The sequence below is a fragment of the Astatotilapia calliptera genome, chromosome 22, assembly GCF_964374335.1.
Source record: "Astatotilapia calliptera chromosome 22, fAstCal68.1, whole genome shotgun sequence".
Lineage (NCBI taxonomy): Eukaryota > Metazoa > Chordata > Actinopteri > Cichliformes > Cichlidae > Astatotilapia > Astatotilapia calliptera.
The window spans coordinates 21,319,788-21,332,707 of record NC_137442.1 but is presented as its reverse complement, the minus strand read 5'-3'; the positions used below and the strand labels follow the sequence as shown (position 1 = coordinate 21,332,707).

The following is a 12,920-nucleotide window of genomic DNA, read 5'->3' as shown; positions in this document are numbered from 1 at the left end:
TATATAAGAGCTTACCGGGGTGTGCAAACACTTTTCCACCTGGATTTGCTTATTCAACCACCAGCAGTAAAAACCGTGCAGCGCTTTTTTGGGGGGTTTAGTCTATGTTAGAGAAGCGGAGGAAGGTAAGGATGAGTCTTATATTTTCTGTCACAGCTTCCATTCTTAGATAAGGTGCGACGACACCCTTCACCCTTCACTTTACTTTATTATATAGATTTAGACAAAGAAATCTAAAATCTGATTTACGTTATATATATATATTATATATATAAATATATATATTCTTTTAAAGAGAGGCTGTTTGGATTGTGGAAGCCTTTTCGAGATTTAATGTGGTACAATTTGTATGAAAATTTGTATGAAATGTTGTCCAGTGCTTGCAGCTTTTATGTGAGAAGTGTGAGCATCGCAGAGCAAGTGACACATCTCTCACTCCCCACCCCCATCTACTGTAGCTCTATCTATCTATCTATCTATCTATCTATCTATCTATCTATCTATCTATCTATCTATCTATCTATCTATCTATCTATCTGAAACTCATCAAAGCCATTAAAAATCGTCATTTTCTGGTGCTGAATATGCGCGACTGCGTATTTATGAGCTCTGTTGATGTTTACTCGACTGCTGCTTTCGGCTCCCTGCAGCCCGATCATGGCCCAGGAGCAGATAGGCCCCAGCCTGGGGGCCCAGGTATGCTGAATGTGCGCCAGTGGGACATCCGCGACTTGACAGCTGCATGAAGCTTTTCAGCGTTGTAATTTCAGATAATATCCCGAGCGCTCACTCTTCTCAGCAATTTGTATATGAATAACCGAATAATTTTCCCTTTTGTTCCATCTGTGCTACCTCAAATCCAAATAAAGATGCCTTTTAGTATTAAAAGTGGTAGAAAATTACAGGTAATTATCTTTGACGGTAAAAACGCTGTAATCAGCGGGCTACATCAAAAATTACCCTAATTATGTCTGCATTTATGAGAATGGGGAGAGAGAAAAAAAGCCTCACTTGGATAAAAACCCACAAATTGTCCCAAATATCTCCTTCATATTGAACGCCGCTGCAGCTGGCTGCTTTGTTCAGCATCGATCCCGCGGAGCTTGGCATTTAACGGCCTGCATTAGGACGGAGAGAAGGGAGAAAACATTTTGTCAATACTTCTAATAATTGAGGGTGAAAATGACAAGATAAGCTGGACCTGGAGCAAATGTCTTTCGAGGTGAATGTAGGCAGCGGCGGGTTGAGGGTAAGTTAATTTCCTCTGGTGCTGAGTGCGTTTGATAAATCTATATACTGTGGAGTTTTTCATTCATTGGATTTATTTAAAATGTTTACTCTAGTGAAATGGGCTTTTCAGTGAGCACCGTGTCATTAACTTATGCTCGTGTTGTCTGCTCTGAGCTTGCACACACCAGGGAGACGGGAAATAGGCCCTTTTTTGGACGTGATGTTGGCCCAATATGACGCACAAAAAGGCCTAGATTAAAATGAATATCTTTTTCTTCTTCCCCCCACCCCCACCCATTTCTTCTTCTTCTTTTTTTTTTGAAATCATGGAACAGCAGGAGTCTGTTTTTGAGTCACCGTTTACTCAATCTGACAAAACATAAAAAGTGTATGTACAACTAAAATCGCAGATTATATTTACAGACAGACAATTTGCTTGGTTTTGCATGTTGGAGAAACAATCAGGGAGGGAAAAAAAATTGAAGGAAGAAAATTTTGAAAAAAAAAGCAGTCCACCATGGCAAAAGAAAAAAAAAGGTTTCTGGGCGCCACAGCAGCGCATAGAGAGTGTGAGCAGTCTTTGTCCAAAGTGGCTAAAATGTCACTGATAATATTTGGTATATTGACGGTTCAGATGGTGACAAGAATGAAAGCATAACAAATGCGAGCCCACTGAACAGCCATGTACGCTAAAAATGGTTAGTTCCCTTGTTTGTGTCATCATCATCACACACACCGAGGCTTGGCTGTGTCTCATCCTTCAGCAAAGGAGTGGAAGAGAGAGGGGGCTTTTTTTCGTTGTTGTTGTTGTTGTTGTTGTTGCCTGCTCCTCTCCAGCATCCAGTTTCTGAGCTGACACAAATTGTAGGCTACGTTGGAAACTGCATTGCCGAGATCCGGAGGCCTCTCCAAGACAGGCTCCCTGACCTTGCTTTCGTCGTCAGTCTATCTCTGCATTGAGTCTTGATGTGGGGAGGAATACCAGTGAGAGTAGCCGGGCATGTAGCTGTTGGCCGGCATGTTTACTCCTTTGGATGAGGCCGACACGTCCCAGATTGGGGGGATGCTCGGAGAGCGCGGGGACAGGGACATGGAGCCCGGGATGGGCTCGCTCTCGTGCGGGTTACCGCCTTGCTTCAGCAGCTTCTTGAACTTTGACCTTTTATTCTGAAACCAAATTTTTACCTGCGGGAGAGGACGAGAGGGGCGCGCGCCGTTAGTTAAGGATAAAGATCCCACATGGAGGTCAGTTGTATTTACGCAACATTTCGTCTTTTAATATAATTAATATACAAAATATAGAAGCACACAAGATTAATAAAGTGAGAAATCAAAATACAACGTTTATTAAAATTACCAAACTGATACAGTACATTTTGTTTCTGGAGGCAGTGTTAAAATGTAAAGCAGTGCGCGTTTCTCCTCATACCTGTGTTTGCGTCAGTCCTAGAGAGGCGGCCAGCTCGGCGCGCTCCGGTAAAGCGAGGTACTGTGTTTGCTGGAAACGGTGGTTCAGTGCTTGAAGCTGCAAACTGGAATAAATTGTCCGAGGTTTGCGAATCTTCTTGCCTTTGCCGTTAAAACGAATCTCCCCGTTTTCGATCACTGTCGTCTTCTGCTGCTCTGCAACAAAAACAAGCAAACGTTATTATTATTGTTCAAGCCCACAGGCACGCTGTACGCGTTCATTTGTGTGCAGGAAGCACGCTGAAAAAATATATATAGTTGCGGTAAAGAGTAAATCGAGGGGGGACAAACAATGTGAGAAAAAAACAATGAAAATTCTGGCTGATAAACGCTGACATCTCTCTCTCCCTCGTTGGCTTTAAGCGCCGAGGCAGCCCGCAATCCTCATACGCTGTCATATTTAGGATATTGCTGGTAATGACATGTCAATTAAATGCTAATTACAACATTCAAGGCGTGCGGGCCTAATTTCCACGAGTAGTTGGTGAGGATTGCACGGTCGACATGATCACACCCCGGGCATTTGAAGCAGATTTTGTGGGGGAACCGAAGGGAGTGCTAGGAGGGGACGGCGGAGGAAGAAAAAGAAGGCTGGATCTTGAATTATCCGGTGCCATTTACGCACAATTTTCGCGATCGCCCGCCTACGCTCGAAAGATAATTCCCGAATTTGGAGCGGCCGTGCGGTGATTTGGGCATGACACCACGAGGCTGGCATGGAGAAATGTTCGATCCCCACTGTGGACCACCCGCACTAAAAAAAAGAAAAGAAAAGAAAACGAAGAAGAAGGAGGTATGCTCTAATGGCACTGTCGAGCACGCTGTGGTGCATTTTCCATTTGGCTGGCGAAAAACGCGGGTCTCTTACCTGTGCCGTCTAACCTTGTCTGTCCTCCCATGTTGTTGTGATAGGACGGCAGGTACGGGCTGTGGTGTGGATGGCTCACGTAAGGGTAAGGTAACGACCTGTTGTAGGTGTTGCTCCCGGGGTACGGGGTGTTGTCGTGCTGGTGGTGAGAGTGTGAGCCGGAGTGGAGACAGTGCAGCGGGTAGTGGCCGCTGCCCATCGATGGGGAGCTCTGCTGTGAGTGCGACTGCTGTCCAAACTCCATGAAAGCAGACTTGGACGAGTCCTGAGCCTCCAGACCGTCAGCCATCGTAGTCATGGTCATCATCGAATTTTCTGCCTTGAGAGCACTCACCCCCCTCTCTCTCAAGACCAAATCGGTTTTTTCTCTCTCGCTGTGCTGTTGTCTCTCTCCCCTCTCTCCACCGCGAGCAGATATTGTCCTATTAACACCCGATTTTTCCAGAGGCGTCTTTATTTCCCCCCCTTGTCCTGTGATATTCTCACTCAAAGTGGTGGAAGGTAGGCATAAGTTAAGGGAGAGATTTTAAGGTGGATTCTGTTAAAATTGAGCCCTTGCTTCCAGACTTGATGCAGACACTACAAGTAAAATGGTTTGTCTCCAAAGGGCAGCGCCTCCCGATTGGTCATCCAACCCAACGTCATCACTGCTCTGCGCTTCACGGAGACTTGAGCTGGAGTTAACCCACCTTACCAGCTCCCACCACAACTATGGGGGAAATAATATGTGGTGGGAAAGACGCCTAATTCCTACAGACAAGCCCCACACGTTTAAAAAAAAGGGAGAGAGAAAAAAAAAACCTCCGCTCTTTTGGAAACTGCCGAGTCGATTTTGTTTTTTAACCCAAACTCCAAATTACGCGCGACGCGCAACATATAGCGTGCACTTTGATTTAATCTGAAGCGGGCAGTCTTTACGTTTCCCCTATTTACTTTTCTGGCTTTAGGTCCTCATTTGCTGAGGAAGTAATTGCATATAGGAAAGCATCACACAAACACGTGTTCGGGAATAGCTGAATCGATTTCAAACCGAAACTGAATTATTTTACCCTACATTAAAAAAAAATAATACTATTAACACCAATCTCCTCAAACCAGCAATAATTTTATTTGAAAAAGGATTTTTCAGTCAAATTTATAAAAGAGTAAAGAATAATCCCAGCTGCACTATGTGGCTCTTTTAAGGTTTTTACATTTTGTGACACTTAAAATATTAATGCCTATAGCGGGAGAGTGACGCGTTTAATGCCAAGGAAACACCTGGAACAGGTGGAGTAGATCTGGAAGTGAGCGAAAGTTTATCTTAGACTTGAATTGTTATTCTTAATTTCATTTAACTTTTTCATTTTTATTTTTTATCTTGACAGCCTATTTGATAAGAAAAACACTTTTTTTGTTGTTTTTTGCAGTGTAGTATTTGCTTTGATGTTTGCCTAATGAGCTGTCCCCCTCTTCAAACCCCACCCTCTTCTGCTCTGAAAGTAACATATATTATAACTGTTCATTTTTTCCCGGGGCTACTGACCATATGATTAAGGATCCTCAGACAATTCAAAATACCGTACATGTGACACATCAAATAACAATATGCCTGAGGTACAATAGGTTATTTTGCAGATAGAAGGGTGGATACCCGGATAAACTGACAGTGTCTTTTATCCCTGTTGCAATATGAGGCCTGATAGGGTCCTCAATATATGTAAATTATACAGTTTGTCTCCAAGGGCTGCCATGTTCGAGTAGCAAATAAGAATAAAATGCTATTTCCGCTTATAATAATGCAATAGGTATTCAAATCATGTTTTGCACCACTTTCAGCATTTTTTTCCACGCAATGTGGCATTTAGCGATTTAACAAAAAAAAAAGGCGACGCAAAATAATTATGGTTGCAATCAAGTTACTACGAAAACCTATTTGATTAGCGGCCACACTTTACTCAAATTGCAGCTATAAAATTAAGAACAATTCGCCTGTAATGATTATGGACTGGATTTATTTTGGGAGGGTGGAATAAAAGTGGATATAGCATAAATTATCCCCTAATTATACGCCAGTGTGGCCTCAATTATCCTCTTATCAAAAATGGTTGTCTAAATGCAGCGTTTAGTTTCAATTTTCTCCTTTTCTGTAACAAGAACTTGGTACCTTGCTATTATCGTCAGCTACGGTTGTTATTTACTTTGTGGGATTTAAAAGTGCACAACCCAGCCGGATAATCATTTTACAGCAGCGGAGCAAGGAGGGGAGCACAGAGGCAGGGATGTGTTGCAGCCGAAGGCATCCACATGGATTTGTTTTATTCCTGCAGAGTCCTTTAGATTAAGCGAGTCTGATTCAGATTAATCAGAGTTGCTCTTTTGTCGTCGGGAGGGCTGCAGGTAAGAGCTTCTTTTGCTGACATTGACGAATGATTTTATTGCCTCTTGTAATTCGCTATTTTAAGCAAAGAGTGTGGCCTCGCAGACCTGGAATGAGTCAGCCCACCTTGGTCACCCCTCAGTGATCTAGCATAGTGGCCAATTCCCCTGCCCGTGTTCCACTTGGACACGCAGAGGAGAAACCAGATCCGATAGCTTTTCTAATCGCCTTTGAGTCCTACTACAAACACGAACATGCTTTGCAGTGATGTTAGCCGCTTCCCCGCGGACTTAAAACCCCAGCCTTCGTTATATGAGACATCTTCATTCCCCAGGTTTTGTTGTTGTTGTTTTGTTTTGTTTTTTTGCAGCATCACAAGCGCGCCACCGTCGGAATTATTAAGATTAAGATGACTGTGCGGGTAATGTCAAAGTCTCGACGTCCCTGCAGGCGTGTTTCTGTGCACACCGAGATTAAGTGAAGTGGTGAAAGGACGGATTTGCTTGAATGGAGAGAACATGACATACTCGACCTTGGTGTTTTTGAAATGTTTAAGATCTGGGCTTTTTGCACGCGTGCTGACAGCCGTGTCTGATTGCAAACAGCGACCCATATAACATGTAATCAGTGGACTGTTTAAAAAAACTTTAATTGTACTTTATTACTAAAAAGAACAGAAGCAAAAACAATTATCCTATAAAAATTATATATTTTAAAAATGACACCCTTGAGTCATTCTTCACCTGCTGTATCATGTCTCCGGTTAATCTTGGATTATACAAGTTCATGGCCTTATTCTGGAGAAAAATTATTTTATATTTCAGCTCGACAAAATGTCAATCACAAAATGAGCAGCGTTCAGCTGCAAATCTAGAAATCACTTTGTCCCTAAGTAGATGATTGACCTTCAGCACAATCAATGGCCGTGCTGGTTTAACAGAAGTGGTCTTTATTTCCTGCTGTCTTATAAACGCTGATGAATGACTCTTTAAAATCACTCCAATATCCAAACGCCGGGTCTGTATCAGGCCTGGGATTTCCCCTAACATCCACTGTCTGTGACGGCAGTACATGGAAACTGAGAAGATTTGCACGCCTGCATTTACAGGTGGAACTTAACGGCATGTTGTGGTTAACACAGCCGATAGGACATAACCTAAATTGGTAATATCAGCACGCTTGTGGATAAGGTGATCTATACATGCGTAAATGTGATCTCCCCACCTCTTTCTGAATGCGTGTCACTGCCTGTTTTAGCACCGCGTGTCTTTTTCAGTCTATCTGGCCACACGTGTTAATCGTATCTGAGCGTTAACACAGAGTTCCAACAGAACATAGGTCATAACTGTAAATGAGAGGCTGGGTGTTTGCGGTCGGTCCCACTAACAGCTATTGACTGGCTCCCATGGAAAGCCACTTCTTTGGCTTCCCAGGGACTAGGAGCGGTTGAGGACGCTGAGGCAAGTCACTGCAGAAAGACACCGGGAGGCACTTAAACAACATGTCTCCCTTCTCCACAGCGCAAAGCCACTGGCGCTTCACAGACAGCCAGGCGTCGACTGCTCTCCATCTCTGCCGTGCGAAGGGCGGGAAGTGGCAAAAGAGAAGCGCAGATGCATGCCACACACAGCTGTCAGCATAACGTGGTTCATTGTAACTGGATTCACTGGAGCAAACCGCCCTCTCTCTCTCTCACACACACACACACACACACACACACACACACACACACACACACACACACACACACACACACACACACACACACACACACACACCGCCCGAAAACGATCACCGATCAGTACAGTTCATCCGTGTCCAAATGGCGGCTCGACGCTTTTACGCACGCAAATTGCGCACAGCGCACTAATGCAAACTCGCTTACGCCAGGCTTTGATGTGATTTGTAAAAACGTGCAACTACACCGAGAAAAATGAGTGTGGTTTTGCTATAAAGATAACCAAGCGCTGCCAGGCAGACGACTGTTTACCATAACTTTTGCATCATAAATTAGGATTGCATTATCTCTCGGTTAAATAGCAAAATTGGCACATGCATGGATGGCCCCCAGGTGCAGGCAACGGCCTTCAGATGGACCCATCGTAGTTGAGCTAAATGACCACAAATAAGCACAGGCTTGCATCACTGAGTCTTCACAGCCTCTCGTAGACTAATGGATTTAATTTGGCACGACTGAAGCTGCACTGGACCCACTTAGGGCCCATGTTCTAATTAAGACCGCTTGTTTCTTTTGTCGCCTTCCTATATTGAATGTTTAGGTCCACCTGAGTGATTGCATTGCTTAGTTTCCTGCACCAGTCATATGGTGTTTATATTTGCTCGTTTGCTTCTGAAATGGTGGCAAAATACGAAGGCAAACGAGCTGGTGAAGCGTAACTGGATTAATGAAAACGGCCTCAAAGCCACTGAATTTGATAACGCGATGAAAGTAAAATAATAATAATAATAATAAGGAAGACTGCAGAAGGCTGCTTAGGGCATTTGTTGCGAAGAATTAACAATATAGCAGTTTGTTTTATTTTAGGCTGTTACGCTATAACTCGGCGAGCACACGCCTAACTCACTGTTCCTGTACAAAGGAGTAAATAACAAAGGAGCTACATACAAAAAGTTGATCTGAATTTAATGTTGGTGACAAATAAGACTAGTGAGAACCGGGGGTGCATGTAGTCCCCCCTTTCCCCCCTCTCTCGACTTAATACGCGACATTATTAGGTCTGACAGCACAGTGGTCGGTCTTGAAGGAGAGGATTTGGTCGGTAGATGACAGACAGGAAGGCCAGCAATCATGGGCTTTTTTTCTTTCTTTCCTTTTTTTTTTTTTATCAGAATGTACTGTTCGATGCCGTTTATCCCTGATGATAGAAAATTGCTCTGTTGCCAGGACGCTGCCGCCGAAATAGAGGGCAGGAGCAACATTTCCATTTTCCAGTTTGAAAGCCATTGAAATGAATTAGTAAAAATGAAAAAAAGGGGGGGAAATGAGAAAGAATCCCCTGATAAACAAAGGGGAGCAAACAAAGATACCATTTTCTTTTGCCGAGAAGCCACCCTCCTCATTTTTCCTTTTTTTTTTTTTCTGTAGCAGAGTGAAGGTTTTACTTCAACAGTTGCAAATCACATGCTTGGCTTCTAATGTAGTCCAAGGCCCGGGCCTACTTCAAAGACAATCATTTATTTCCCAACCTTCTGGAATAATCAGAGCGCCTTTTCATCTGTCGTGACAGAGAGGAGAAAGGGGGAAAAAAGAATGAAAGACAGAAATTAGTAAAGAAAACTTGACAACGAGGAGCATTAAGCAAACTCCTGAAATGTTTGGCCATTAGGCACAAATGAAGAGCAAACTTTACAGAAAAAAAGATGCAGATTAAAGAGCGAAATATAATTATATACACGTTCCTTAAATTGGTAGCTATATATTTATATACAGCATGTATGGAAAATATATCTTATCTTATCTTATTATTATTAATAATAACATTTATGCTGCTGCTACTATTATCGTCACGGTCCTCGTCATTATTATCACGTTAATCACTTCTGCAGTTCATATAGTAGGTATTCTACTGCGCCTGATCTAAAAAATAATATGAATCTAAATAACGTGCTACAAACTTAATTAAATCATTTTCGTTGAGGTGATATAATTAAATGTATGCTTTACGTGTCAGTGTTTGAGGGGCCAGCGGTGCAGGAGGAGGGTTTAGTGTCTGTGTCTGAGGAGGCAGGTGGTTTTTGCAACCTCCACAGAGTCTGAGCGCGCCACCGGTGCGCGTCATATGTGGCATGCAGTCTGATGGATGGAGAAATGTCACACGGATTATGGTGAACCTTTAGGAAGGGGTATCATAAATTGTTCGTGGACACTAAACATCCCATCACAACTTGGTCCGTCCTCGCAGGAGTTCTCTAGTACGATAAAATAAAAATTAAAATAAAAAAGGCTGTAGCACACAGCAGTATTGTTGTTTGGGAAATAATCATTAAAATGGTTGGCTTCTTAATAAAGTGTGGCCACTTAGGGAACCTAATCTCATTTACAGATGTGAGGGATGAAAAGGATGTTTTAGCCACAGAATGGAGAAAGAAATTTAAATCTGTGTGTCTAAACTGTGGATCACAACACACATGTGTCCAATAATGCTCAGATTTAGAGCACAGGCAGGCCAAATGAAGGGATTTTAAGCATTTAAAATCCCACTAACATATAAGATAAGCTTCATCTGCTTGGGAAATAAGATGAATCTAACAAAAGGAATATTTAAAAAATGTTTTTGTTATATTAGACTACAAATATGCACATATGCACATATATTTAGTCTTTTACAGGATTCAACTTTGTAAGAAATAAGAAAATGAGCCTCATTTTTTTTTTAATCCTGTTGTTGGGGCTATACATGCAGATAAAACTGCTCCTTAGAAAACACCCACAACACATATCCCCAATGCACACGGTGCAAACTAATAACCAAATAGCGTGCCCTCAAACAGGAAAGTCCTGGCTCACGTATAGAGATGAATGCCCCGCTGAAGGAGGTGCTGCTCACAATAGCCGACACCGACTGCAAAATAAAAGAGCGTGAAATTTAAGAGCACAGTGTGAGCTGAAGTGGAAGGAAAGTGAGGAGAAAGGGAGTCACACCTGGTGAAATCTAGTGCGCTGGCAGAGCCCGTCTCATTCTCTGCTGCTTCTTAGCAGGAGCCTGTCAGGTGATAGGTGGTGCGCACCTTTGCTGAACCTTTGGACACTCCCTGAAACCTGCTGCTCTCGTAGGCCTTGGGGTTTTTTTTAAGGTTTTGTGCTCACAGAGAGTTTGTGTAACTCAGTGGATTAAGTGTAGCTTTATTGTTATTATTATTAAGAAATATGGTCGTGTTCCTGCAAGAAACACACAGGCTTCCTCGGATGAGGTGAATGTGGATAAAAGTGTAAAATCTTTTAAAAAATCTGTAAAAAATCTGCTTTTTTTTCATTTGCAGAAATTATTCCTGAAATATAGTTTTAAAGCTAAAACCTTTATAAAGATTTTGCTTTTATTTAGATAAAATGTTACATATTTTATATACATATATATATAAATCAAACATCCCTATAATCATTATCAGACCCTTTGTGTATATCTTGGCCCTCCTGGGTTTGTTATTATTGCTACACTCAGCGATACAGCCATTGCATTAATCTCAAGCTTCTCTAAATTACTCTGAAGCCAATTATTTAATATGTAATTATATCTAACACACACAAAAAAAACAAACAAAAATAATGAAACACACAAACTCCTTAAAATATGGAGCAGGCACATGGATGCAAAGCCCACCCCAACAACGCCATGCATTTACACTGCTGTGAAATACTAGTGAGCAGTGTCCAGTGTCCTCTGAGTTAACAAAAACCACAGACCACAGATCAACTTAATAATCTGGCCAGGAGATCATGGTTATAGCCAGCCTCATAATATCACAGCTATTAATTCATCGCCTGGTAAACCTTCGCAGGCTTTATTTTCATTTGCAATGAACTGTCAGATTTGAGTGGAGACATTTTTAGGACTTTGTCCATTTTGGTGAAGTGAAGGTAGCCAATTATTGTCATCATTGCCCTTGAAAATGCATTACGCCTCACCTGAGGGCTCACTCAATCAAAGAGACTGAAGGGGCGATTAACAGATGACTTCTGACCTCAACCCATCGCAAACAAAAAAAAAAGATTACCCAAAAAAACGGGCAGACAGCAATCAACATTTCTCATTCAGCTTTGTGTTTCGTGCAAACTTTCTTATTGTTGACATCTAACCTTGGGGCATCCGGATGGCAGCTCTGGCATTGGGACCTTGAACATTGACTTTTATCTTCACTGCTTGCAAACATATCTGACACTGTCAGGGGGGTTATTAAAAAATGTATCACATTTTATGATTTAAGTGTCAGCTCTAAGGTTACCATATGAGCCACTGATTTGCAGTATGTTTGTAAAAGACTGTAATACAATTTTAAGTAGATATAAATACGATTAAGTGTTGCTAATGAACAACAAAAGCTCAAACTTATGGGTTTTCTGGTTATAGAAGATTTATTGAAATGCTTAAAATCAAAAATAATATATAAAGAGTGACAAATAATGAAGTGTTATTGCTTAAGGATAATACAGATCTCAGTGCTTTCCTTAAGCACTGAGACTTTACAATCAACGCTAAAACGACCTGATTGGCTGGAGTTTTCATTCAATTTAAAACAGACAATCGTTCTTTGTGCTTAACCTTTTCAGTGCGTAAGTGCAGCTTCCTCACCTGGAAGTTGAAAGATGATTATGGGTCAGACTGAAAAATTAAAACGGGCATAAATATACGGTGGCATGTTTTTCATTTCAACTTTTGGCAAAAGTGAGATTGATTGATTTTTTTTTTAAGGAAGATAAATACCTGTGAATAACTTTGTCTCTCTTTGTGTCCCCCACCCCCTCTCAGTTCCTCTTATGTTCTCCAACCCCCACACCACCATCACCACCCCCCAATCCATGTCCAGCCACTGTCTCCATCTCTTCTCCATTCTGCCCCCTTCTCTCCTCTCCATTTCTCTCTTCATGCCCACTCTACCCCTCTCTCCCTTTCCCCTTCAACCTCTCCCCCCGCACCCCCCACCCCTTTTTTCTTTCACTCACCTCCCTCCCTCCCACACCCTTCATCCAATAGGTACGCCTCCATCCCCTCTTGGCAGCTCCATCTCCTCCTCGCCTCCCCCTGTCTCTCCACCCTCTCCCTGGTTGGTTTCCACAGCTGTGGTGAGTGAGGGGCAGATGACCGGAGAATTGGCCCCTGGGAGAGCGCTGAGCCATCCTGGTGCTATTAGGCTCGTGGCTAATAATAGGTGTTTCAGACCGGGGGAAGATCAATCAGGGGGAATCATGGGGAATGTTCAGAGCAGCGCTTTTTACACATCGGCCCAGATGGATGAAATTACACTTGTCAGTTTTTAGTT

General features: G+C 42.4%; 1 protein-coding gene and 1 long non-coding RNA gene across 2 annotated transcripts; one reads left to right on the top strand and one right to left on the bottom strand.

The window, feature by feature from the left end:
* The first annotated feature begins 1,044 nt into the window (after positions 1-1,044).
* LOC145423486 (uncharacterized) lies at positions 1,045-12,586 on the top strand. Its single transcript, XR_013904546.1, has 2 exons — positions 1,045-1,249; positions 12,410-12,586. It is a non-coding gene; the product is annotated as an uncharacterized LOC145423486 (long non-coding RNA).
* Positions 1,576-3,872, bottom strand: dlx6a (distal-less homeobox 6a). The gene is made up of 3 exons (XM_026156168.2): positions 3,566-3,872; positions 2,660-2,853; positions 1,576-2,415 (listed from the first exon to the last, which is right to left on the bottom strand). Exons 1-3 carry the CDS (start codon positions 3,870-3,872, stop codon positions 2,176-2,178), a joined length of 741 nt encoding a protein of 246 aa, XP_026011953.1. The 3' UTR covers positions 1,576-2,175.
* Positions 12,587-12,920: the final 334 nt, after the last annotated feature.